Raw genomic sequence first — 24,917 nt, forward strand, 5'->3', positions numbered from 1 at the left:
GGGGGGGTTAATCCTTGTTAGAGTTCGAAGAGCGCAGCCACTCAAGGACTCGTGGTTGAATAGAGACAGATGTTGCCTCCTCACCTCAAGTTGTCACTCTACCCACCCCCTTCCCCACCCTCCCATCCCGGATCTCCTGCTGGGATTTGGGCCCTCTCGCTCTTGCCAAAAGCTACCTTGCTGCGTCGACATGGTAATGGAGGGAGACTCCGAAAGGACGAGGGAGCAGATGCCAACTGCCTGTGGCCTGGCGCTGAGAGTTAACATACAGCAATGAAAGGCAAATTCACAGAGCTGAAGTAACTAAACAACACGTACTTAGAGAGCACAGTGGACAGGATGAAGCATTTTCAGGAGTTTTCCAGGAATGCTAGCAAGCAAACCATGACAATGAAAGAGAAATAACATTAATATAATGCCTATCGTGACATTGGGATGCCCCAATTCCAGTGGAATGGAATTAAAATACAGGAATCAGATTCCTGGTGAAGGGCTTTTGCCCAAAACATTGATTTTCCTGCTCCTCGGATGCTGCCTGACTTGTTGTGCTTTTCCAGCACCACTCTAATCTAGACTCTGGTTTCCAGCATCTGCAGTCCTTGTTTTTACCTAGTCCATTAATCAGCACTTAAAGAAGCAGTTTTCCCAAATCCTTGTCATGGGGAAAGAAAATAAAAAAGAAACAAAAAACAAACAGCCTCTAATTGTGTCAGGGAATCTATTACATGATTGGCTAGGTTCTTCAAAATGTCTGACCAGGTCTCCTAATGTTGGCCTGGGAAAAAATCACTTCCTATTGTCATCTTATTTCATTGATGCATTCGGACACTGGGGAGACAGTATGGCGAAGGCAGTATAGAATATAGATATATTTATAAATTGGGCCAGTTCTGTGAAGGTCTTTTTTAATTAAAAAGGTCAGAAAGTCATTCTGTAACAGTGATCCAGAACAGGACCTGAGGAAACCAATCCCCTCTTCCACCACCACCCCCACTGCAATCTTGATATATAAGATGTTTATACTGAGGAGATTATGACTGGCAGAGTAAACTAACACCATTATTGGGTTTGTTTTAACTTCAGAGCGCAATATTCTTTTTTACTTCCGTTTAGAAAAATTCCAGAGTTCAGTTGAAAAGACAGAATAGTTTCAATGAGCAGGGAAAGCTAGGTTTTTTAAATCCCAGTTCAGCTCAGGGAAACCAGTCACATCAGAAGAAATGAGTTCTTTTTAAGTTTTCAAAACATTTTATTCTTGATGCTTTTCACACACATCATTAAACTCAGTTGCAAATATATTAACATTTTTCTTAGGTTGTACAAATATCTGAAATTAAAAAGGATAAGCAGCAGAATAAATCCACTTAAGACACCAAGTTACAGTTTTAAATGCAAATAAAATTTAAAAAAACAGACTACATTTCGCACACGCACAGACACACGTCGCATTTTACATTCAACACCTCTGCTGATTCCACACTGACAGTAAGCTCATGTTTGGAGAGGAATCTGGATTAGTGGTGCTGGAAGAGCACAGCAGTTCAGGCAGCATTTTACCTCTTGATAGGAGAGAGTGAACACTGTAGATTAGATTAGATTAAATTCCCTACAGTGTGGAAACAGGCCCTTTAGCCCAACAAGTCCACACCGACCCTCCGAAGAGTAACCCACCCAGACCCATTTCCCTCTGAATGATGCACCTAACACTACGGGCAATTTAGCATGGCCAATTCACCTAACCTGCACATCTTTGGACTGTGGAAGGAAACCGGAGCACCCGGAGGAAACCCACGCAGACACGGGGAGAATGTGCAAACTCCACACAGACAGTCGCCTCAGGCTGGAATCGAACCTGGGATCCTGGAGCTGTGAGCCACCATGCCGCCCTAAGCTGGAGATCAGAGTCGGGAGTGTGTTGCTGGAAAAGCATAACAGGTCAGGCAGCATCCAAGGAGCAGGAGAATCGACGTTTTGAGCATAAGCCCTTCATCAGGAATCAAGTAGACTCTTGATATCAGTGCGACCTTAAAGAATGCCATCAATGTAAGTAACCAGCACACGTGCTTTTCAAAGTGACTGCTTTGCAATGGAATTGAGTTCCATTCTGTGAAGCTACTGCACCAAGGATGCTTGTATCGAGTCTTTGATATGTCAGAATTGAGAACGCTTCAACCTTCAGAATTGTGAGGGGTTCGTGATTGCAGACTTGGGAATCGCAAAATTATCTCCGTGGCCCCGGCAAAGCAAAAACCCAGGAGGCAATCAGTTAGGTCCAATCTTAGAGTTGAGATTGGTGTCTAATTTCTCTGACCTTGAGTCCCTGTGATGGATTGTGTTGGGAAATAACTTGAAACTTTGTTTTGCTCTTTGCATTCGTTTCGTTCTGTGTTCTATTGTTGAGGAACATCTGCAGCCTCATGTGCATATTTTTCAGTCGCGTTCGCTACAAACAAAATTAAGAAGTATGATCTATCAAGCCAGCTTTCTTGCAGGGAACTGATTTGTCCAACATTGCCTTCAGCTGAAATTGTAAAGAAATGGATAAGATAGAAGCTGGGAGGTTGTCTGCATTGGCAGGTGAAACTAGTGGAAAGGGGTATAGCCTCAGAGTAAGGGGGGGAACAGATATCGGACTGAGTTGAGGAGGAACTACTTTACCCAAAGGGTTATGAATCTGTGGAAATCCCTGCCTAATGAAGCTACCACGTAGAATGTTTATAGGCAAAGTGATTGATTTTTGACCAATAAAGGAATTATGGATTATGGAGAGTGGGCGGGTCAGTGGAGCTAAGTCCAGGAAAAGGATAAAGTCCTTACAGTGTCAGATCAGGCCATTCAGCCCACAAAACCCTCCAAAGAGCATCCCACCCCACCCCCATAACCTTACATTCCCCGTGGCTAATCCACTGCTAACCGGCACACTATGGGTGATTTAGCATGGCCGACCCACCTAACCTGCACATCTTTGCACTGTGGGGGGAAACCCATGCAGGCACCAGGAGAATGTGCAAACTCCACACAGACAGCTGTGCGAGACTGGAATCAAACCCAGGTCCCTGATGCTGTGAGGCAGCAGTGCTAACCACTGATCCGCCATGCCACCTTGCTATGTCGGTGTGAAGATCAGCCATGATCTTAATGAATGGTGGAGCAGGCTCAATGAGCCAGATGGTCGACTCCTGCTCCGTGTTCCCACCTAACAACAAAAACATTAACCTCCCTCCTGGTGAACCTTCCATCCAGATTGACTTGACATCCTGTTGGGTACAGACAAAATGCATTTGCTCATCCTGAGACACCCACCAGTCTGGGAGAATTGAGCAGATGTGAACGATAATTTCAAAGCTCAAAATTGCAGCAATTTGTCAGCAAAATTACATGATTAACGTCATCATCCACGGTGTTGGATTTTCTCACTATTTCATGTTCGCAATCAGGCCTACATTAATCCTTTAGACAGACCATGGTCAGTGAATTCTCTGATCCTGTTTTCCCAGTGTGTGTTCCTGAGGGCTGCACGATGGCCAACCCAGGAATTATTGCCAGGTTGTTCCTCAGCATGGCGTGTGTTTAGGGCTAACGCTCCACAGCCATTCTCTCACTAGGAACGTACGGCATGGATTTGTGTAAAAGTCTTATTTTTTGAGACTAATTTTCTAGGCTAAAGGTCGCAGGATCAACCTTTACATGGGACAATGTTTCACGGAGATTGACATATGTGAGCCCAAGTGAAACCCAAAAAGGCTCATAAGTGGAATTAAGTAAAAACCAATGAGATTAAAGAATTGATTACAATCAGAGTTTGATCAGTTTCAGAATAAATAAAACTAGACCATTAACATTTAAATGTTTTTAAACATTTACTTGCCAGTACACAATTTTGTTAGCATTAATTTAATTAAATCATTATGTCACAATGAATTTGGACCTTTAGTATGATAATGCTTTGGTTTCTCATCTAATTGTTGGCTCACAGTGGATAAGGTTGCACATAGAAATTGACATGTTGCTGCAATGTCTGCTTTTTAACTTATAAAGTGTTTTACTGTTTTAAATAAACTACCCACAGGTAGTTGATTAATTGTTCAAATATTGTCAGTGACATGACACAGCCAGACCACATTGACATTGTTCAGACAGCTAAGTTCACAGCCCCTGGTCACTCCTTTGATTGGCTTAACCACAGACCTCCTCCAGTGTGGAAGCAGGCTGTTCAGCTCATCAAATCCACACTAACCCTCCGAAGAGCATCCCAACCAGACCCACCCCATTGCTGCGTTTCTCATCGCCAATCCACCTAGCCTAGGTATCTTACGGACAATTTCCCATGGCCAATCCATCTTTGGACTGTGGGAGGAAACCAGAGCACCTGGAGGTGACCCACGCAGACACGGGGAGAATGTGCAAACTCCACACAGACAGTCACCCGAGGCAGGAATTGAACCCGGGTCTCTGGTGCTGTGAGGCAGCTGTGCTAACCACTGAGCCACCGTGTCACCATCTAATCCTGCTCAAGCATATATCATCCCTCCTGTTCACAGCACCATTAACACCGTGAGCTGGGAATGAGAGACCTGAACAATGGATTTAACTATCTTTGGGAGTCTTTTACAGGAATGGGAGGATGTTGGAAAAGGGTGTGAATGGTGTTGAGGAGCCCACACATGTACTGGGTCCAGTCTGCCAATGTACCTGACAGTGGGAGGGTTATTCACTCAGTCTGTCAATGGTACCTGACAGAGGGAGGGTTATCCTCCCATACCCCCCCTCACTGTTTTCACCCTCTGTGCCCTTTCTCACTTCCATATGAAGGTACACGGAGTGTGGAACCATTTTCAATCTTCTGCTGTCATTACTGTCTTCCAGGGAGCGTCCGTTGAAGTCCTAGAGAACACAGTGGAAAAGTGGAAAAGATATTCCGACGAATGTTTCCGAAACATGTCCCGGACCTCACAGCCGAAAGGTAAGATGACCCCCCCTCCACCCCCAACCCCCAGTCTTTTCCCTCCCCCAACAGCCCCACTCCCCAACCTGAACTCCGAGGTTGTGATATAGTTTGAGGACTCAGGAGGAGACTCCTGGGTTTGTGTCTCTGGGAGGAGGGGTGGAGGCTGGAGGAGCTGTTACAGGATGATGAAAGCCTAATGGTGCACATCACCTCCCCAGCCTGGATAGCCCAGCCTTCCCCATTTCCTTAAACTGCCCCCCCACAATCCCCCTTTGGGAATACATGCCCCACTTTGATTCCACCCTCTGTTTCCATCCAATGTGACAGCCTTCACAGCATTCTCCTTTTCCACCGTCAGAATCGCTGGCATCATTTGTTGTGAAGGGTAATAATAATTAATGCGAAGATTATATTACTGGATTACAGTAGTTGCTATGTGTCTTGCCGATCTTTCACACATTGGGATAAAAGACCAGCTTGAAGCATTTGCACCAATCTTCAGCCGAGTGGATGATCCATCTTGGGCTCCTCCAGTGGTCCCCAGCGTTCACAGATACCAGTCTCCAGCCAATTCGATTCACTCCACACGATATCTGAAGAACACTTGGATGCACTGGATACTGCAAAGGCTATGGGCCCTGACAACGTTCCAGCAATTGTACCGAAGACATGTGCTCCAGAACTGGCCGCACCCTTGGCCAAGCTGTTCCTGTACAGTTACAACACTGGTATCCACCCGATGATGTGGAAAATTGCCCAGGTATGTCCAGTCCACACGAAACAGGACAAACCTAACCCAAACCATCACATCAGTCTACCCTCGATCAAGTTCATCGACGACTGCACAACGTTTAGCACCCAATATGGCTGCTCACAACCAGAAGCAGTCCATTTCTAGATGCAGCAAGACCCCAGACAATATCCAGGCTTGAGCTAACTAGTGGGTTCACACAAATACCAGGCAATGACTATCTTCAACATGGGAGGATCTGTATTATTGGCCACTGAATCAACATCCTTGGGGGTTACCATTGACCAGAACCTGGACTAGACCAGCCAAGTAAATACAGTGGCTGCAGGAGCAAGTCAGAGGCTAGGAATACTGCAGCAAGTAACTCACTTCCTCACTCCTAAGTCTACAAAGTATATCCACAAAGCACATCTACAAGGCACAAGTCAGGAGTGTGATGGAATACTCTCCACTTGCCCTAGATGGGTGCAGCTCCAACAACACTCAAGAAGCTCGACACCATCCAGGACAAAGCAGCCCCTGCTTGATTGGCATCACATCCACAAACACCCACTCCCTCCACCACCGACACTCAGTAGCAGCAGTGTGTACTATCTACAGGATGTGCTGCAGAAATTCACCAACGATCCTCAGACAGCACCTTCCAAGATATGAACAGCCCCCTACAAATGTCAAGGTCTCTTGCTTCAGGTTTCCACGTTGACTTTTCCACGTGCTGCAGGAAGCAGGTGAGGCCAAAACATTGAATATTTTCAAGCAGGGCACCGATCTTGTTCTGAAGGTAAGAGATTCGAAGGTATGGGGGGGTGTGGGGGGGGAAAAGCAGAAACAGGGGCCTGAGTTAACATCAGCTTCCATCTGCAAACCTTCTGTCTTGTGTGTTTTCTTGGTAGGTGTGGTGTGTAACCGAACCTTTGATAAGTATGCCTGCTGGCCCGACGGTCTCCCAAACACCATTGTGAATGTCTCCTGTCCCTGGTACTTACCCTGGTATAATACAGGTAAAAGTCTTACGCTGAGAACGTACCGTGAGATCCTTTGATTTAAAAGTGAAATAGATTTGCAGCAGGGCTGTAGCAATATAGAGCCATCCAGTGCTAAAAAGGCCCTTGTTTCTCAGTAACTCACCCATGTAGCAGTTTGCGATACTCTCCTTGCACTAGCCGGTCACTCATGAACACAAAATGCAGAACATTGTGGCTGATTCGTGAGCTTATCCATTTAATCAACTCATAGAGTCATAGAGATGTATGTTATGGAAACAGACCCTTCGGTCCAACCCGTCCACGCCGACCAGATATCCCAACCCAATCTAGTCCCACCTGCCAGCACCCGGCCCATATCCCTCCAAACCCTTCCTGTTCATATTCCCATCCAGATGCGTGTTCCAGCCTCCACCACCTCTTCTGGCAGCTCATTCCATACACATACCATCCTCCGCGTGAAAAAGTTGTCCCTTAAGTCTCTTTTATATCTTTCCCCTCTCACCCTAAACCTATGCCCTCTAGTTCTGGGCTCCCCCTTCCCAGGGAAAAGACTTTGTCTATTTATCCTATCCATGATTTGATAAATCTCTATCAGGTCACCCCTCAGCCTCCGACATTCCAAAGAAAACAACCCCAGCCTATTCAAATCTCCCTAAAGCTCAAACAGTTTCCAGTCTTCTTCCGGTGTCACCAGTGTTTAATGTAAAGGAGGTGATTAATGTCTCTGTCTTTTACAGTGCAGGATGGCTTTGTGTTCAGAAAGTGTGGACCTGACGGTAACTGGGTGATGGACTCCATTAGACAGCCCTGGAGGGACAGTAGCCAATGCAAAGATGACCCCAAGGATGACCGAGCTCAGGTAGGAGTGCGGATATCCCAAGCACCGGAACGATCGAGTAATTACAGGAATCGCAGTGGGTTTTGCAAGTGTGTGTACAGGGGGCAGCAACACATCACAAGGCAGTGAAAGCCCCACCTATGGCAGTCCTGCTCCAGACTTTATTTGTTGAGCTAAAGACATGGAATATTATGCCAGGATTTTAACAATACTGCTGTTTAGCTGGGAAATGGTGGACAGTTAATCCAGACACCCAGGTAATGTTCTGGGAGTACAGGTTCAAATCCCACCATGGCCAATAGTGGAATTTGAATTCAATAAAAAACTATGAGTCTCAAGATGGCCATGAACCACTATTGATTGTTGGAAAATCCCATATGGGTCACTAATATCCTTTAGGGAAGGAAACTGCCATCCTTACCTGGTCTGGCCTCCATGTGACTCCAGACCCACAGCGATGTGGTTGACTCTTAACTGCCCTCTGGGGTAATTAGGAATGGGCAATAAATGCTGGCCTAGTCAGCGATGTTCACATCCTATGAATGAATAATAATTTTAAAAAGCTGAACTTTGAGTCATATTTTATAGCAACAGTTCTAACCCTGCACTGTGGAAAAGGAGTCAGGAGGTGGGGGGTCTCGGACTTGAGTTTCGAAGAGCTAGTAACAGCTCAGTGGGATGAATGGCCTCTGTACAATGCCTTCCTGTATTATATTCTTAAGTTTCCATACCCACTTTTTTGTATTGATTTCTCAGATATTCTCTGATCTCCATCCATTATTTCAACATCAATCTCTCGACTGTCTCATCAGAATGAACAAAAGTGGCCTCTTCCCCACAGTTCTGTACCGAACAGTTCCGGTTCTATCTGGACGTCACTGAGCTGCTGTGCGACGCATCATACCTTTGTTAATCGGTATTTTCTGTCACTTTTCAGCAGGAACAGGGGAAGATATTACATGGCTTCAAGATAATGTACACAGTCGGATATTCGCTGTCCTTAGGAACCTTAGTGTTGGCCCTGGGAATTCTGGTGGGATTTAGGTAAGAATATTCTTTGGTAATGTTATCAAATATTGAACTGCTGTTAACTTGACCTTTCACCTTTAGTTCTCTGATCTTTCATTTCTAATTACAGTGCACTCACTTTTCACCTCTAATGTGCTAACGTCACCTCTAGTCCTCTGACCTCTCACCTCTAGTCCTCTGACCTCTCACCTCTATCCAGGTCAGAGAAGTGGGTCAAAGTTGACCCATTCCCTCTCCAAGCTCATGCCAAGTGATTCCATTGCAAAGAGTGCTCATATATTCTGCTGAATGGTCAGCCTACACCAAGAGATGCTGGCCTCTTGTAGTGCAGTGGTATTGCCCATTCCTCTGGGTCAGGATGCCAGGCTTCAAGTCCCACCTGCTCCAGAGGTGTGTCACAACAGTCTGAAGGATGGCTTAGAAAATATTTTCACCAGGAGGTGTGACCAATGGGGAAAAAGTCAGGATGGGCCGTTGAAGATGTTCTGGTGTTGGGGAAGAGTGAGCGGGGTCTAACTCCTCATCTCATTGCTCTACACCCAATCTTGCCGTTCATGTCAGAGCCACGGTGTTTCCCAAAACTGGGGCAACATTCAACTTCCCCTCAGCACAAACCTCACAGGATCGAATACCCCCTCCGCCAATATAAAACTTGTCTGACCCACGGCTGTATCCTGCACGGTTCCTAATCATCTCTATCTGTCCCCCAGGAAGCTTCACTGTATGAGGAACTACATCCACATGAACCTGTTTGCCTCATTCATCCTTCGAGCAGTCTCAATCCTCATTAAAGACGCTCTTTTCAAAACGCAGTACAAACAAATCACAGAGGATGTTGACATTAAAGTCTGGTTTAACAATGAGGTAGGTCCTCTCTGGTGATTCTATGCTGCTTTGAAGGGGTAAGCACTCACTGGTAACACGATCGTTGGCCACCATAGTTTTTTTTTAACCCAATCCTTTCTTGGGATATCGGTGCCACTGGCAAGGCCAACATTTATTGCCAATCCTAGCTGCCCTTGAGCTGGGGTGGCACGATAGCTCAGTGCTACCTCACAGCACCAGGGTCCTGGGTTCAATTCCAGTCTCAGGTGACTGTGTGGGGTTTACACATTCTCCCTGTGTCTACGTTTCCTCCCACAGTCCAAATCTGTGCAGGTCAGGGTGGGTTGGCCACGCCCATAGTGTCACAGGGATGTGCAGATTGGGTGGATTCACCATGGGAAATGCAGGGGTACAGGGATTGGGTGGGAACTCTTTGGAGGTTTGCTGTGCTAAATGGCCTGCTTCCCCAGTGTAAGGATTCTAACTCAGTGCCTTGCCAGGTCATTTCCGAGGGCAGTGAAGAGCCCCCACATACCTGTGCGTCTGGAGTCCCATGGAGGCCAGGTCAGTTCAGGACGGCAGATTTCCTTCCCTAAAGGACATTAGCAAAGTGGATGGGCTTTGACAATGCTCACCATTAGGGTTAGCTTTTAGCTCCAGAATTTTGTTGGATTTGAACTCCACCCTCTGTTGAACTGGGATTCGAAACCTCCCCCCGCTCCCCATCTCATGGACATTACCCTGGAGCCTCTGGATAACTGATCCAGTGACCTTAAAACGACACTACCATCTCCACTGTGAGAGTAGAGCAGCCGTGCCCCACTGGGGATCAATACTGCCTGATGAATCGAAAATATTCATGTCAGAAAATTGTCCAGCCAGTCAGGATTAGATTAGATTACTTACAGTATGGAAACAGGCCCTTCGGCCCAACAAGTCCACACCGCCCCGCCGAAGCGCAACCCACCCATACCCCTAACCTAACACTACGGGCAATTTAGCATGGCCAATTCACCTGACCTGCACATCTTTGGACTGTGGGAGGAAACCCACACAGACACGGGGAGAATGTGCAAACTCCACACAGTCAGTCGCCTGAGGCAGGAATTGAACCCAGGACCCTGGTGCTGTGAGGCAGCAGTGCTAACCACTGTGCCACTGGGCCGCCCACAAGATTTGGGAAGTGTACATTATCAGAAGCATGTCACATGGGCCAGTGCATTTCTGGGCCTATTTGGTCCCTTCCCCCATTTCTAATTAAAGAGAGGGAACAAGAAAAAGATTTATGAGCTTTCTCCTAAGTCTTTGCTGATCTTCAAATCCTTTTGACAATGGTCCAGTGTAGTTATCCCAAGGATCTAATGATTAGTGAACCGAACAGTGTGCTAAGTTCAGGATTACACGCAACGTTTAGTCCATAATTAGGAACTGAACACAGTCCTGATTGAATTCTGTTTCCCATCTGGTCTAGCCCAGGTTTAATGACAGACTATTAAAATGTTGGTGGAGTTTTTCAGGAACTGCCCAGTAGTGGGAGCTGATGTCTGGTAAGGTTAACTGTTGGCTCGGGGGTGTGGGGGTGTGTACGTTTTTCTGAGAGTTTCTCTGTTGTCCATCAGGGCCCTGCCTGAAGTGATGCTGCCTTGTTCCCCCAGACAGTTTCAAAGACCACGGCAAGAAACTGACCTGAAAATTGGCAAACGTTAAAGAATGGCACCCAGAGCACTGAATGAGCGACTGGATGATTTTACTGTCATGTGTGTTTTACAGTGAGATAAAACAGTCAAATACGGTGAAAAGCTTTCGTACTGTCACCACGATGTGGCACCATTTTGATTAAGAATAAGAGAAAGGCTTAGCTTAAAAAGAGACCATCACTCCTGGTCAGGCTGCAGCAGTGGGACAGTGTTGTCCATTGATTTGCACATCTTGTTGAATTAACTCCATTTCAATGGAGCAGTTTTAACCAATTGCCCTCATTGGGATACAGGGGCCATTGAGATTTTACAGCCCACTGGGTCTCACTGTTACTAAGGTCAGCAGGGGGTCATACAGGGTGAAGAAGAAATCCAAGGGGCTTTGCTCTTGCTGTGGGTGAGCTTGGGGTGGGGTGGGAACTTAACTAGGCAAGGCAGTGCCTGGCATCAAACTCTGCTGCCCATCCAGCTCAAGGCGAAAGTGAGGACGGCACAAACTGGAGAATAGAGTCGAGAATGTGTTGCTGGAAAAGCGCAGCAGGTCAGGCAGCATCCAAGGAGCAGGGGAATCGATGTTTTGGGCAAATGCCCTTCAACTGAGGAAGGCGATGTGGCTGAGGTAGTGAGCCTGCTTCAGGATGTGGTTAAAGAGCTTCAGAGCTGAGGAGATGACCTGGAGGGTGCAGTGAGAGAGAGACTCACTGAGGTCATGGAGTCATAGAGTCATAGAGATGTACAGCATGGAAACAGACCCTTCGGTCCAACCTGTCCATGCCGACCAGATATCCCAACCCAATCTAGTCCCACCTGCCAGCACCCGTCCATATCCCTCCAAACCTTTCCTATTCAGATACCCATCCAAATGCCTCTTAAATGTTGTAATTGTACCAGCCTCCACCACTTCCTCTGGCAGCTCATTCCATACACGTACCACCCTCTGCGTGAAAAAGTTGCCCCTTAGGTCTCTTTTATATCTTTCCTCTCTCACCCTAAAGCTGTGCCTTCTAGTTCTGGACTCCCCGACCCCAGAGAAAAGACTTTGCCTATTTACCCAATCCATGCCCCTCATAATTTTGTAAACCTCTATAAGGTCACCCCTCAGCCTCCAACGCTCCAGGGAAAACAGCCCCAGCCTGTTCAGCCTCTCCATATAGCTCAAATCCTCCAACCCTGGCAACATCCTTGTAAATCTTTTCTGAACCCTTTCAAGTTTCACAACATCTTTCCGATAGGAAGGAGACCAGAATTGCACGCAATATTCCAACAGTGGCCTCACCAATGTCCTGTACAGCCGCAACATGACCTCCCAATCCCTGTACTCAATACTCTGACCAATAGAAAGAGGAGGAGAACTTCTTCAGGGTAGGCATCCTTGGAAGAGGCTTCGCAGTGAGGTTAAAACCAACCTGGAGGCAGTGAGGACTGCAAAGGCTGGAGATCAGAGTCGAGAGTGTGGAGCTGGAAAAGCACAGCACATCAGGCAGCATCTGAGGAGCAGGGAAATTGACGTTTCAGGCAAAAGCCCTTCAACTCCAACTAACCAGCTCCAGCTGAACTGTGTAAGGGACCCACCCAAACTGCCCTGTTCCCACCTCACTCAAATGTCCCTATCCTCTACCCACACCCACTCCCACACCCATGTCTCCATCAGCCCTTCCTTTACACATCCAGTTCCTTGATCCAGGAATTTTGGGGAGGGGAGAGGGTGGAGTGTTGTCCTTCCATTAACGACCGCAACCTTCTCAGGGGCACTATTGAGACCAAGAGCAGCCAGCATCTGATTGGCCAGCAGCCTCTCTCATTGGCAGGAAATGCCCCTACCCTCCCTCACACCAGGCAGGTGCGTCACTACCCAGCCACTGCCTGGTCGCTGCGTCACAGGCTGATGTCGCTGGAGAACGTGACAGAGGGTCTCCCAACAACAGGCAGGACCACGCCAACCTTTCAACAAGGTAACACCTGAGGCTCCACCCAATCCTGTGAGATTCCCACCCGAAGAGTTTGGGTTAAAGCTACGGGCTCCCTTCCATGGAATCCCAGTCCAGATGCAGAGCTTCACTCACTCAGACCCATCTTCGGGAGTTGGAGCATTCACTTCCTGCAGGGTTTCCTCACCCAGTATCCTGTAGCTGGAGTGAATTTGATTCGGCCTCTGAACCCACACAGTATTGGGACCTGCACTGCTCATCAATCTGAGAATAAGGAAGTATGGACCATTGACAGTCCTCAGCCTGGCGGAAATAATTGCCAATTTAGAATCATAGAATCCTTATTGTAATGGAACAGGCCATTCAGCCCATCAAGTCTGCACTGAGCACCCCCCCGCACACCCCCCCATCCCCAGCCAAAGCACCCCATCCCTGTAATTCTGTATTTCTCATGGCCAATCCATCCTGACCTGCACATTGTTGGACTGTGGGAGGAAACTGGAGCACCCAGAGGGAACCCACGCAGACACGGGGAGGATGTGCAAACTCCACACAGAAACAGTCGCCCGAGGCTGGCACCGAATCCAGGTCCCTGACGCAGTGCGGCAGCAGTGCTGCCCTGTGTGTGGGAGAATTTACCTGGAGGCTCTCTGTTTCTGTGCTGTGTTGACAAAACAGCTTAGTCATCAGTTGTGGGGAGTGTTGCCCATGTCCATCTTTCTCCCCCATGGCACCAAGCTGTGTCCACTTTAGGTCAGGGCCACCTGTAATCTCTGAAAGGGTTAATGCAGTGCTCACTAATGATCCTAATCCATCACTGAGCTCCACTGTGTTGGAGATAGTCTTAGTTCCTCAATATACTGGGACTGCCTCTCCCACTGACAACACAACTTTCATAACATATTCCTCGTCCGTTTTCCCATTGCTTGCAACTGATGGAACTATACCCCCTTTACACATGTTCCCTGCAACAAACCAAGTGCATTAACTAAATCTGTTTCCCATTAATCTGTTGCAATTGTCAGAAACAACACTCTTTGGTAACTTATAATGTCACACTGGCTCCTATGCTAACTCAGAAACTGTGTAGTTATTTTCCAAAAAGAAACTTCCTTCATAAAATTTGAAAAAAAGACTTTACAAGGTACTTTAACTTAAAAATGACAAGAGAGTGCAATAAAATTCAACTTGAGCATGTTTAAACCTTTGATGTCACACCACACTTACAATTCTCTTGATATTTAAATTAGCACTCCATGTCAGTCACGAAGTCTGAGGACATAACAGTTCCAATTGCAAATTCCAGAAAGTGCAGTCGAATTAATCTTTTTCTGGATGCGTTTTGTCGGATTGAAACTCCAATTGACAAGTCTTCGAGGTGCTCCATTTCAGAATCTGGCATTAAACTGAGATGCTGTTAAAGATATGGAGCAGACTGGGAACTCTCCTTGTTTCCCAGCTCATGCTAACCCTAATCTAAAATCGGGAAAACAGGATCATTGTCATCTTGCTGTTGTTTGGATTCTGTGGGAATTCTCTAGGGAATGTAGAGGGGTAGCTGACGGAAAGTGGGTGTTCTGAGATCAAAGCTAGTCCACACAGTGTTGGGCAGAGTGGAGGCAGGGATTTACCTAACCGTATCTGAGTATGGAGAGTGTGTACCCACACTGGTTACCAGGTTCCATCTCTCGCTGCGGATATTCCCTCACCTTGCTGAATACCTAAGTAGCGATGGGCAAAGCAGGATGTACCTGAAGGATTTCGATCCCACTCCCACGGGAAGGGGTCTAACCATCTTGTGAGAATTTGATTTGAGTGGGTACACGGGACAGCTTTCACATCCCGGCCTGAGTTTGCTCCCTGCCCCTGCCCACTCCTGCCAGTTCTCACCGGCGTTCAACTGGGCAGTGGGTGAAGTGGGGTTCAGTCTGTCTTCCTCATCGATCTAAGCCCCGACATTCCCTTACACATCCTGACCTCGTGCCCTTGATTTCCCAGTTAATACCAGTTGATAACAACTGGAGCATGACGCAGTATTTACAACATGAACAGCTCCTTGTTGTTCTTGACAGCACAGAAAGAGACCATTCTTCTCCATTGGTCAAAGCTGGGACTTATGCTGCACCCAAGCCTCCACCCAGGGCTCTCGTGGTGCAATGGTAGCATCCCTACTTCTGGGCCAAAAGATCAGAGTTCTAATCCCATCTACCACGGAGGTGTGTCCGAACAGATTCGTCAAAAATCAATAACTTGCCTCCCACCTTTTAAAGGACTCACCCTCACGTCTCAACCACCCTTTTGCTGCAGCAAGTTCCACAGACCAGACACTCTCTGGATAAAGGCATTTCACCAGAATGCCCTTTTGGATTTGTGGATTGGTTGTATTTCTGTCCTTAGTCTTGGTCTTCCACAAGTAGAAACATTCTTTCTAAGAAAAAAACCCAAAATCAAAGTTATCAACAACTTTTGTTGCCTTTACCGTCTCTCTCAAATTAGTTCTCTTTTCCAGGAAAGGAAGCCCCCCCCCACCCCCACTCCCCCACTCCCCCACCCCCCCACCACCAAATTCACAGTCTTTTGTGAATGATACGACCTCTCAGTTTCTGTAGCGTTCCTGTGAATCTGTTTCATGTTCTGAGTCCATTTTTTATTGGAGACAGGAAGTGTTTATCGTTCAGGTGTGGGCTAAGTGAGGTTCTGTACAAGTTTGTCATCACTTCTCAACTCTGTCCTCCCCCAGCCCCAGAAACAAACCCACATGCTCCCTTTCATCTTCTTGTGGCCTCACTGACCTCTGCCTGTTTTCAAGTTTAACCTCAAATCCCGTGGCTCTTCTAACTCATTGGAGGTTTGTTTTTGTTGGGATTATGAGACCTCCTGCCTAAATCGATGGGCTCACGCTGATCTATCTCACCATTCATTTTGTTCTCACACATACTGTACAGTCATACATACACATTGTACACACACATTACACTCACACTGTACACTCACACATATTGTACGCACACACTTTACATTCATACACACTACGCACACACTGTACGCAAAGGCACTGCACACACAGACATTGTATACAAACACTTTACACACAAACTATAAACAGACACTGTACACACACTACACTCACACTGTACGCACACGCACACTGTACACATACACTGAACACACACACACTGAACGCTCACATACACACTGTACACACACACAGTGCACGCACACACACACTATACACCCACACATTATACACTCACACACACCCACGCACCTACACTGTACACTCACACATACTGTGTACACACACACACTGGACACACACACACTATACACACACACACACATTGTACGCTCACACTGGACACTCTCACACACTCACACATACTCTGTACACTCACATGTACTATACGCCCACACTGGATACTTACACACACATTGTACACACACTTTAAACTCACACATTGTACACACACTTTAAACTCACGCTATAAAATCACACTGGATGCACAAGCACACTGTACATACACACTGTGCACACACATTGTACGCTCACACACTGTACACTCATACACACACTATACACTCACACGCACCCACAGTGTACACTCACGCCCACACTGTACACTCACCCATACTGGACATTCACACACATGTACACACACACACGTTGTACACTCACACTGGGCACTCACTCTCACACACTCACACATACTCTATACATTCACATGTACTATACACTCACTCACATTGGATACTCTCACACACACATACTGTACACTCACACATATTGTACACTCAAACACTGTACACTCACGCACTGTACACTCACACAGTACGCTCACACCCACACTGTACACTCACGCACTGTACACTCACACACACAGTACACTCACGCACTGTACAATCATGCACTGTACACTCACACACACTGGACACTCACACATGCACTGACACACATGCACACACACACATTTTACACATTGACACATTGTACGCATACACAAACATTTTACACATGATGCACACACATTTCACACACCCACACACTCTTACATACACTCACACGCACATACTACACATTCACACACATTTTATACACATCCATTGTGCACATGCACATGCACGCACACACACTGCTGCACCCATTGAGTGATGAACAATCTAACCTGCATTTCTGTCTTTCGAACAGACTGCAGCAGGTTGCAGAACAGCTCAAGTGCTCATGCAGTACTGCATCGGGGCGAATTACTATTGGCTGCTGATTGAAGGGATCTACTTACACAATCTGCTGGTGATCGCCGTCTTCTCTGAAAAGAGCTACTTTAATATTTATTTATGCATCGGCTGGGGTAGGTGGTTCAGTTCACTCCTGCTCTTTGTTATCTGGGATCAGGGATTAGCCAGTATCAGTCAGATCTCCATCATGACCATTTCCAACAGATCCCAGAACTTCCAAAGGAATCAGGGTTGGATCAGTGGATCATGCACTGACAGATGTCTCCAACAACTAGAGTTACAGAGATGTACAGCACGGAAACAGACCCTTTGGTTCAACTCATCCATGCTAACCAGATATCCTACCCTAATCTAGTCCCATTTGCCAGCACTTAGCCCATATCCCTCCAAACCCTTCCTATTCATATACCCATCCAGATGTCTTTTAAATGTTGCAATTGTACCAGCCTCCACCACTTCCTCTGGCAACTCATTCCATACACGCACCACCCTCTGTATGAAAAAGTTGCCCCTGAGGTCCCTTTTATATCTTTCCCCTCTCACCCTAAACCTATGCCCTCTATTTCTGGACTCCCTGACCCCAGGGAAAAGACTTTGTCTATTTATCCTATCCTTGCCTCTCATGATCTTATAAACTTCTATAAGGTCACCCCTCAGCCTCAGACACTCCAGGGAAAACCGGCCCAGCCTGTTCAGCCTCTCCCTGTAGTTCAAATCCTCCGACCCTGTCATCATCCTTGTAAATCTTTTCTGAACTCTTTCAAGTTTCACAACATCCTTCCTACAGGAGGGAGACCAGAATTGCACACAATATTCCAAAAATGGCCTAACCAATGTCCTGTCCAGCTGCAGTATGACCTCTGATGATATGAGGAAAGCGAGCTGTGAGTAAAAAGCACACACAGAGGCAATGTTCTGGGAGCACAGTCTTCTTCTGAAAGGATTCCCAGTTTGACATCACAGTAACCCAAGTTGTACTGTTTTCTGTTGACTTGCAGGAGCACCGGTGTTATTCGTTGTTCCCTGGGTGGTTGTCAAGTATTTATATGAAAATACTGGGTAAGTTGACCCCATGGCATGAATGCTTGGTTCTGAAGCCTGTGTCCCTTTCTCTGACAATACTTGAAAAATATTATTTTGTCCTGGACGTTTCTTGAAGAGAGTTCATAAAGGCAGAGGTACTGAAGAGTCTAGGGAGTTTGACAGTTTAACAATGGCAGGGGAGTGGCCAGTTCTCCCGGTTCAGGTTTTTTTACGTCTTTTATTTTGCTGTAGCAGTACAGGATATTGGAGTCCAGGGGAGTTGCAAGCTTCAGAAAACGATCCCTCTGACTTTCTCTGAAATCTCCCTCAATGCTGTTCCCTCCTGCCTGTAAGAATCTGTGTTTGACTTTCCCTTTTTGCCAAGGGTTGTGTTTATGGGGTGTTGCTGCATTGCAACTGATACTTAGTGTTCGTTACTGTATCAGGTCAGTTAAGTTTTACAATAAGATAAGTTATTCTAAATTTCGCCTTTTTTTTGTTCACATTTCAGCTGTAGTGTTTAAATAAATTCTGTTTTGCCTAAATCCGACTGGTTTGACCAATTTGAGACTTTGGAGAAGATTTGTAGCTCAGATTTGACCAGTTGTCTCACCCTGGAATATCCACTTCACAAAGCAAATCGTAGGGTCTAGGCTACCTTCTGGAAATATTTTGAGGGGGGGGTCTGGCCTAGTCCATAACACCTTTTCCCAACTCCAAGGTGGAAGGGGTAAGTGCACTGGCAATCAAGTCACCCCACTTCGCAAGCCTCAGACATGGGGAGATGACCAACTGAATGACCACGATGGCCCATCTGCCATCTAGCACAAAACAGACTCACACTAGGGTTCACCAAAATACTTGTCGGGCTAGTACAGACACAATGAGCTGAGTGGCCTCTTTCTAAGTTATAACATGATGTGGAGGTGCTGATGGACAAAATCAGAATCACATGATACCAGGTTATAGTCCAACAGGTTTATTTGAAATCGCAAGCTTTCGGAGCGCTGCTCCTTCATTAAGTGAAGTAACAAAGTTCATTTCACATAACAAAGGAGCAGCGCTCCGAAAGCTTGTGATTTCATATAAACCTGTTGGACTGTAACCTGGTATTGTGTGACTTCTAACTTAAAATGATTTGCAATTAACCAATACCATGTAAACTTAAACTTTATCACCTTCAAACCCAAACATTCATCTGCATCTAGGACAGAGAGGTCACACAGCTCTGCAGATTGATGGAAAATAGGTTTTTAAAAAAAAGCAAATTTGGTTGAACAATGGTAGAATAGGATTACTTTCTTACTGTTTTATTTTTGGTTTCTGGCAATGATACCATGGTGTTGACCACAGTGCAATAGAAGAGCCTCAATTTGACAGCTGATCAGTTGGACCTAGGGCTCTGCTTGCATTAGAAATTCTTCTTTTCAGGGTCATTGAGTGTTTAATTTTTTGGTGAGAAAGAGTGAAACCTGATATCTCTACTCGGCTTTCCAGAGTTCTGATTTCAACTGGACTGAGACAAACAGTGACTTAAAAATCTCAAGATTATCACTCATCAGTTTTCCAAAGGCACTTGCTCACAGTTTGTCTGACAGTCTTGAAATAACAACACAGAGGCCGGTATCCTGTCACCAAGTCACCCTTTATTCACCAGCGCACAATGGACTTTGACCAACCAACTCAGAGCCAGTCCCTAGAGTGAGGGGAGACTTTGAATCTCCTGTTTATATCTGTCAGCCAGGTCTCCCTGATTGGGGTTGTTAAACTGGACCAATCAGGGATCTTATACTCAATGAAATCCATCCGGCCCTGGTTCCAGTTACTATAGTTGGAGCGTTTTAAGTGCAGCTTCTCCAACTGTAACGTGACCTTGTGTGACCAATGAATGAACACTGCATAGTTCTGCTTCTGACCTTCGAGTTGCCAAATGAACCAGAGCTGATAGGTTCTCTGGAACACGGCAGTGTCCATTTTTCACGAAAGGCAGAAGTTGCTGGGGAAACCCACCAGGTCTGGCAACCTCTATAGTGGCAAAAATGGCAATTCGAGACCTGCAACTCTTCTTCAGATGCTGCCAGACCTGCTGAATTTCTCCAGCGAGTTCTGTTTGTTGTTCCAGATCTCCAGCATTCAGAGTTCATTGTTCTATTTCCATTTTTCGCAGTTTATATTCCAAAGAGACATGTGTAGTCTTTAGAAGTGCTAAAGTCACCTACAAATGAACACTTATTTTCTGCAGACTATTTGAAGGATCAGTCTAGGCCTGTTATATGAAGCCTGAGTGTATGACAGTTATTTTGTTTTATTATTCTGATGATACTGGGGCTCTATGAGGTGTCCTTTCTTTTGTACAAAGTAAGGTTGAGAACAAGATGCCAATCTGTCTACTCAGAACCAATAATGTAAACTGCTAGTGAGGCCTTGGGGTTTTTTAAAAGTTGAAACAATAGAAGCAGCCTGAATGGGTGGGATTAAGCTACCAGGATTTTTAGTTTTAGGTTTTCAGTAGCAGTTGCTGAGGACCTAAAGTTCGGTTTGGATGCTGCTGTATGCCTTTCCCTGCAGCACTCTCTCTCAGAGTTTTCCCTTGCTGGTCTTTTTTCCAGGACTGGAGAAACATTGCCTGTGAGGCAATCTATTTTACTGAATATGCCTCTGCCAAGAGTGTGTTTATGGGATGTTACAGTATTGGAACAGTTGATGTTTGGTAGTTAAAAAATCTATTATCCCATTAAATTTTCCAATAGAGTTAATTTATTTCAATTCTTTATTTTGTTGTATTTTAACAATAGTGTCAGAATAAAGTGTGTTTTGCTTCACAATTGGTAGGTTGACCAATCAAATTGCACCCAGAATGCAGCACCTCGCACTAACCTATAAAACAAGAGAAAGTTAAGGTCTTGCCTAACCTCTTAATATATTTTGAGGGGGTTTGGTCTGGACAATAACACATTATTTAACCCATTTATCTTGTAAACTTGATCAGCGATGTTATTGTGCACTTCTATGGTATGTGACCCAGGGTAGGGGCACTACCACTGCACCACGAAGCTCTTATGGAGCGTGAGTGCTTCACTCAGTGCAGTGATGACCATGTCAGAAGGGGAGCACAGAGTGTCCCATTCCATTAGAAAAGGTTGACTCTAAACGTGTCACCCACAATGGGAAGTGCTGAGTGTGTATCCATTCACTCTGAGATTATATCAGAGGTTCCCACACACACATTCAGTAATAGTTACAATCCTGGATGGATTTGGTTTCTTTATCATGGGGTTGGGGGATGGAGTGAGGCTGGAAGGTTGGGGAAGTTCTTCCTATGAGAACATATCCAGGACAAAATCTGGCCATTCTGCCCAAAGGGTCTCTGCTAGTGTTAATGGTCTACCCTTCTTCACGTCATGCCACCAATGTGTTCCTGTCTCCCTTCTGAACTCAGGCAACCTCAGTGAAGTGATGATTCTCTACAGGAGCTTTGTGGTGCTGTGGTAGTGTCCCTACCCCAAATTCCACCTACCATAGCAGTGCATAATAACATCTCTGACCAAGTTTATTAGAAATATGGGTTAAGTAATATATTATGGACCCCCCCCCCCCATATATTAAGACCCCAAGACCCTAACATTTGCTTAACTGCCCCTCCAACAAATAAAGGAGTGAGTCAAGGAGTTGAATCCTTGATCAGAACATTCTGGAAAGGATTAATGATCATAGGGATCAGAGGCCCACAAATCTCCAAGGGCTAGGAATCTTCAACACCCTTACCCTCTTCCATTGCCCACCCAGTGCACGCTCGGGGAACTGATCCTGGCTGAGGTCAGTCATACAGTCACTCAGGACAGAATAGGCCCTTCATCCCATCGACCTATCTGTACTAACCCCACTATCCAGCACCAGGCCCATGACCATGAATGTTATGACATTTCCAGTGCTCGTCCATGTGCTTTTTTTAAAAGATTGTGAGGTTTCCCACCTCAGTTACCCTCCCAGATCCCTGTCACTCTCTGGATATCAATCCTAAAGGAAAAGTATTGAGCAATCCTCATGCATTTCTGTATCAGGTCAAAGTTTCATTGAGGCCTTGTGACGGTGACAGAACCTGGGAGTTGGTGTTGATGGGCTAGCTGTATGGAAGCAGAGGAAGGAAGTGGGGGAGTCTGTCTCTGATGTTCAAGCTCACCTTGTTTACCTCCAGGTGTTGGACAACAAACGAGAATATGGCGTACTGGTGGATTATCCGTTCTCCTATCCTGCTCTCTATACTGGTACAGTGGACAATATTTCACCTCATGTCCAAGATTTCATTGTCAAAATTCAAAACGCACAATCACATTAATTCTTGTGGCCTCTTGTTCTCTTATCTCCTAGATCAATTTCTTCATTTTTATCAGAATTATTCACATTCTTGTGTCTAAACTCAGAGCTCACCAGATGAGGTACACAGATTATAAATTCAGGTAAGACTTTCTCTATAGTCTCTCAGATTATCTTCCCCGTCCTGTATCTCCCCTCCATCGCCCATCAGTCACATTGCTTCCTTTCCCCACCCCTTTTCTTTCCTCCTGTTCTCCACCCCCCACCCCCCAACAATGTGGTTTATTTTTAATCTTTAGGGGGTTGAAAATGAGGCGTACTAAACATGGTGACCCAGATGAGTAAGGCCATTAAAACAGAAAATATCGTTCTCGGGCCTGTCTTTAATGGGGACAGAATTAAAAAGTTGAGAGGTGACATTTAACTTAGAATAGAATCTAATCCCTACAGTGTGGAAACAGGCCCTACAGCCCAACAACTCTACACTGACTCTCTGAACAGTATCCCACCCAAACCCATTCATCTACTACTCGAACATTTACCCCTCAGTAACACATCCCTGAACATTGTGGGCAATATAGCACGGCCAATCCACCTAACCTGAACATCTTTGGATTTTGGGAGGAAACCCACACAGATACAGGGAGATTGTTCAAACTCTGCACGGATAGTCACCCAAGGCTGGAATCGAACCTGGGTCCCTGGTGCTATGAGGCAGTAGTGCTAACCACTGAGCCATCTTGCCACCCTTTACTCACTGTGAAAGTGGTTGAGGGCAATGTTTTCCAAAAGGCGTTGGTTATAGTTGTTGGGGCTAAAGGGTGTAGGGAGAAAATGGATCAGGTTATGGAGTTGGATGACCAGTCATGATCATAATGGATGGCACAGCAGGTTTGAATGGCATTCTCCTCCTATCTCACCAGCCACTTTCTATCCCCCCCGTGCTCCAGTTTGTCTCTCAATGCTCCATTCTCTTCCCACCTCTCCCTTGTCTCCCTCCTTTCTCCCTCTCCTCCCCTTCCCTCCTTCCTATGACCCCATGGTGGTGATTTCTCAAGCAGAGAGTTGCACAGTTGGACAGGAGTGAGATAGGTGTGTGACCCCTCTCTCAGAGCCCACAATGGGGAATGCCTCTGCTCCTCAGTACAGTGACAGCGGAGGATGGGAGGGTTGGATCTATCTAAGTGACGTTGAATCTGCCGCTGTGGAAACTGAAGCATTTCAGACATTCCGAGACCCGCAGCCATCTGTCGAAAGAGTTACAGGATGGTTTTCCAATCCTTTGGCTTGATATCCTGTCACCCTCACTCTAAGTGGGCATGAGATTCTGTGTGGTACACCCCCTTTGGGTATCGTGCCCAGGTTTGGCCTGCCAGTTGCCCCATGCCACTTCCGTGGGGACCTGCTGAGGAGGGAGATGTGGAGGCCGAGCTGAAACTAGGTGGAGAGCTGCTTGTCAGGTAGATGAAGAGCCATGGCCAAAGGGCCAGTCCTGAGCCACCATTGGCCGCAGCTAAAGCATAGAGGGGAAAGAAAAAACAGTCATGTCAAATTCCTGGGGTTGACAAAAATCTGCCCTCACTTGAACAGAAAGGGTGATGTCCCCAGCAACTGATGTCAGTGAGTGTAGTCGGGATGGTGGGTGGGTGGATGGTGGGTGTGGACGGTGGGTGTGGACGGTGCAGTCTGGACGGTGGGGCTAGGATCTAGAGAGTGAAGTTGGGATCCGGTCAGTGAGGGCTGGGATCTGGTCAGTGAGGGCTGGGATCCGGTCAGTGAGGGCTGGGATCCGGTCAGTGAGGGCTGGGATCCGGTCAGTGTGGGCTGGGATCTGGTCAGTGAGGGCTGGGATCTGGTCAGTGAGGGCTGGGATCTGGTCAGAGAGGGCTGGGATCCGGTCAGTGAGGGCTGGGATCCGGTCAGTGTAGGCTGGGATCTGGTCAGTGAGGGCTGGGATCCGGTCAGTGAGGGCTGGGATCTGGTCAGTGAGGGCTGGGATCCGGTGTTTCAGGGGAGTGTGAGCGAGGTGCTGACAGAGATGGGGATTGCTGAGCCTTGCTGTTTATGGGGGAGCTGGGCGTCACAGGCAGACACTGTCCATTCCACACTCATGACTGTCTCTGTCTGTCTGTCTGTGTCTCTCTTTCTCTCTGTCTCTGTCTCCCTCTCTCTGTCTCTCCCTGTCTCCCTCTCTCTCTCTGTCTCACTGTGTCTGTCTCTCTCTCTCTCTGTCTGTCTCTCTGTCTCCCTGTCTCTCTTTCCCTCCGTCCTTCTCTCTTTCTCCCTCTTTTTGTCTCTCCCTCTCCCTTTCTCTGTCTCTTCTTCTTCCCTCTCCTTCTCTCTCT

At 46.5% G+C, this 24,917-nt stretch overlaps 1 protein-coding gene across 1 annotated transcript in view; it reads left to right on the forward strand.

Annotated features, from left to right (window-relative positions):
* gcgra (glucagon receptor a) overlaps positions 1-24,917 on the forward strand; it is a 94,607-nt gene that overhangs the window by 58,114 nt on the left and 11,576 nt on the right. Inside the window, exons 3-11 of the mRNA XM_072558806.1 lie at positions 4,867-4,963; positions 6,593-6,700; positions 7,423-7,544; positions 8,461-8,567; positions 9,263-9,416; positions 17,189-17,348; positions 18,234-18,294; positions 22,454-22,523; positions 22,627-22,715. Coding sequence (XP_072414907.1) covers positions 4,867-4,963; positions 6,593-6,700; positions 7,423-7,544; positions 8,461-8,567; positions 9,263-9,416; positions 17,189-17,348; positions 18,234-18,294; positions 22,454-22,523; positions 22,627-22,715 — 968 coding nt within the window. The remainder of the gene's footprint in view (positions 1-4,866; positions 4,964-6,592; positions 6,701-7,422; positions 7,545-8,460; positions 8,568-9,262; positions 9,417-17,188; positions 17,349-18,233; positions 18,295-22,453; positions 22,524-22,626; positions 22,716-24,917) is intronic.

This window comes from Chiloscyllium punctatum, chromosome 39 (genome assembly GCF_047496795.1).
Source record: "Chiloscyllium punctatum isolate Juve2018m chromosome 39, sChiPun1.3, whole genome shotgun sequence".
Classification (NCBI taxonomy): domain Eukaryota; kingdom Metazoa; phylum Chordata; class Chondrichthyes; order Orectolobiformes; family Hemiscylliidae; genus Chiloscyllium; species Chiloscyllium punctatum.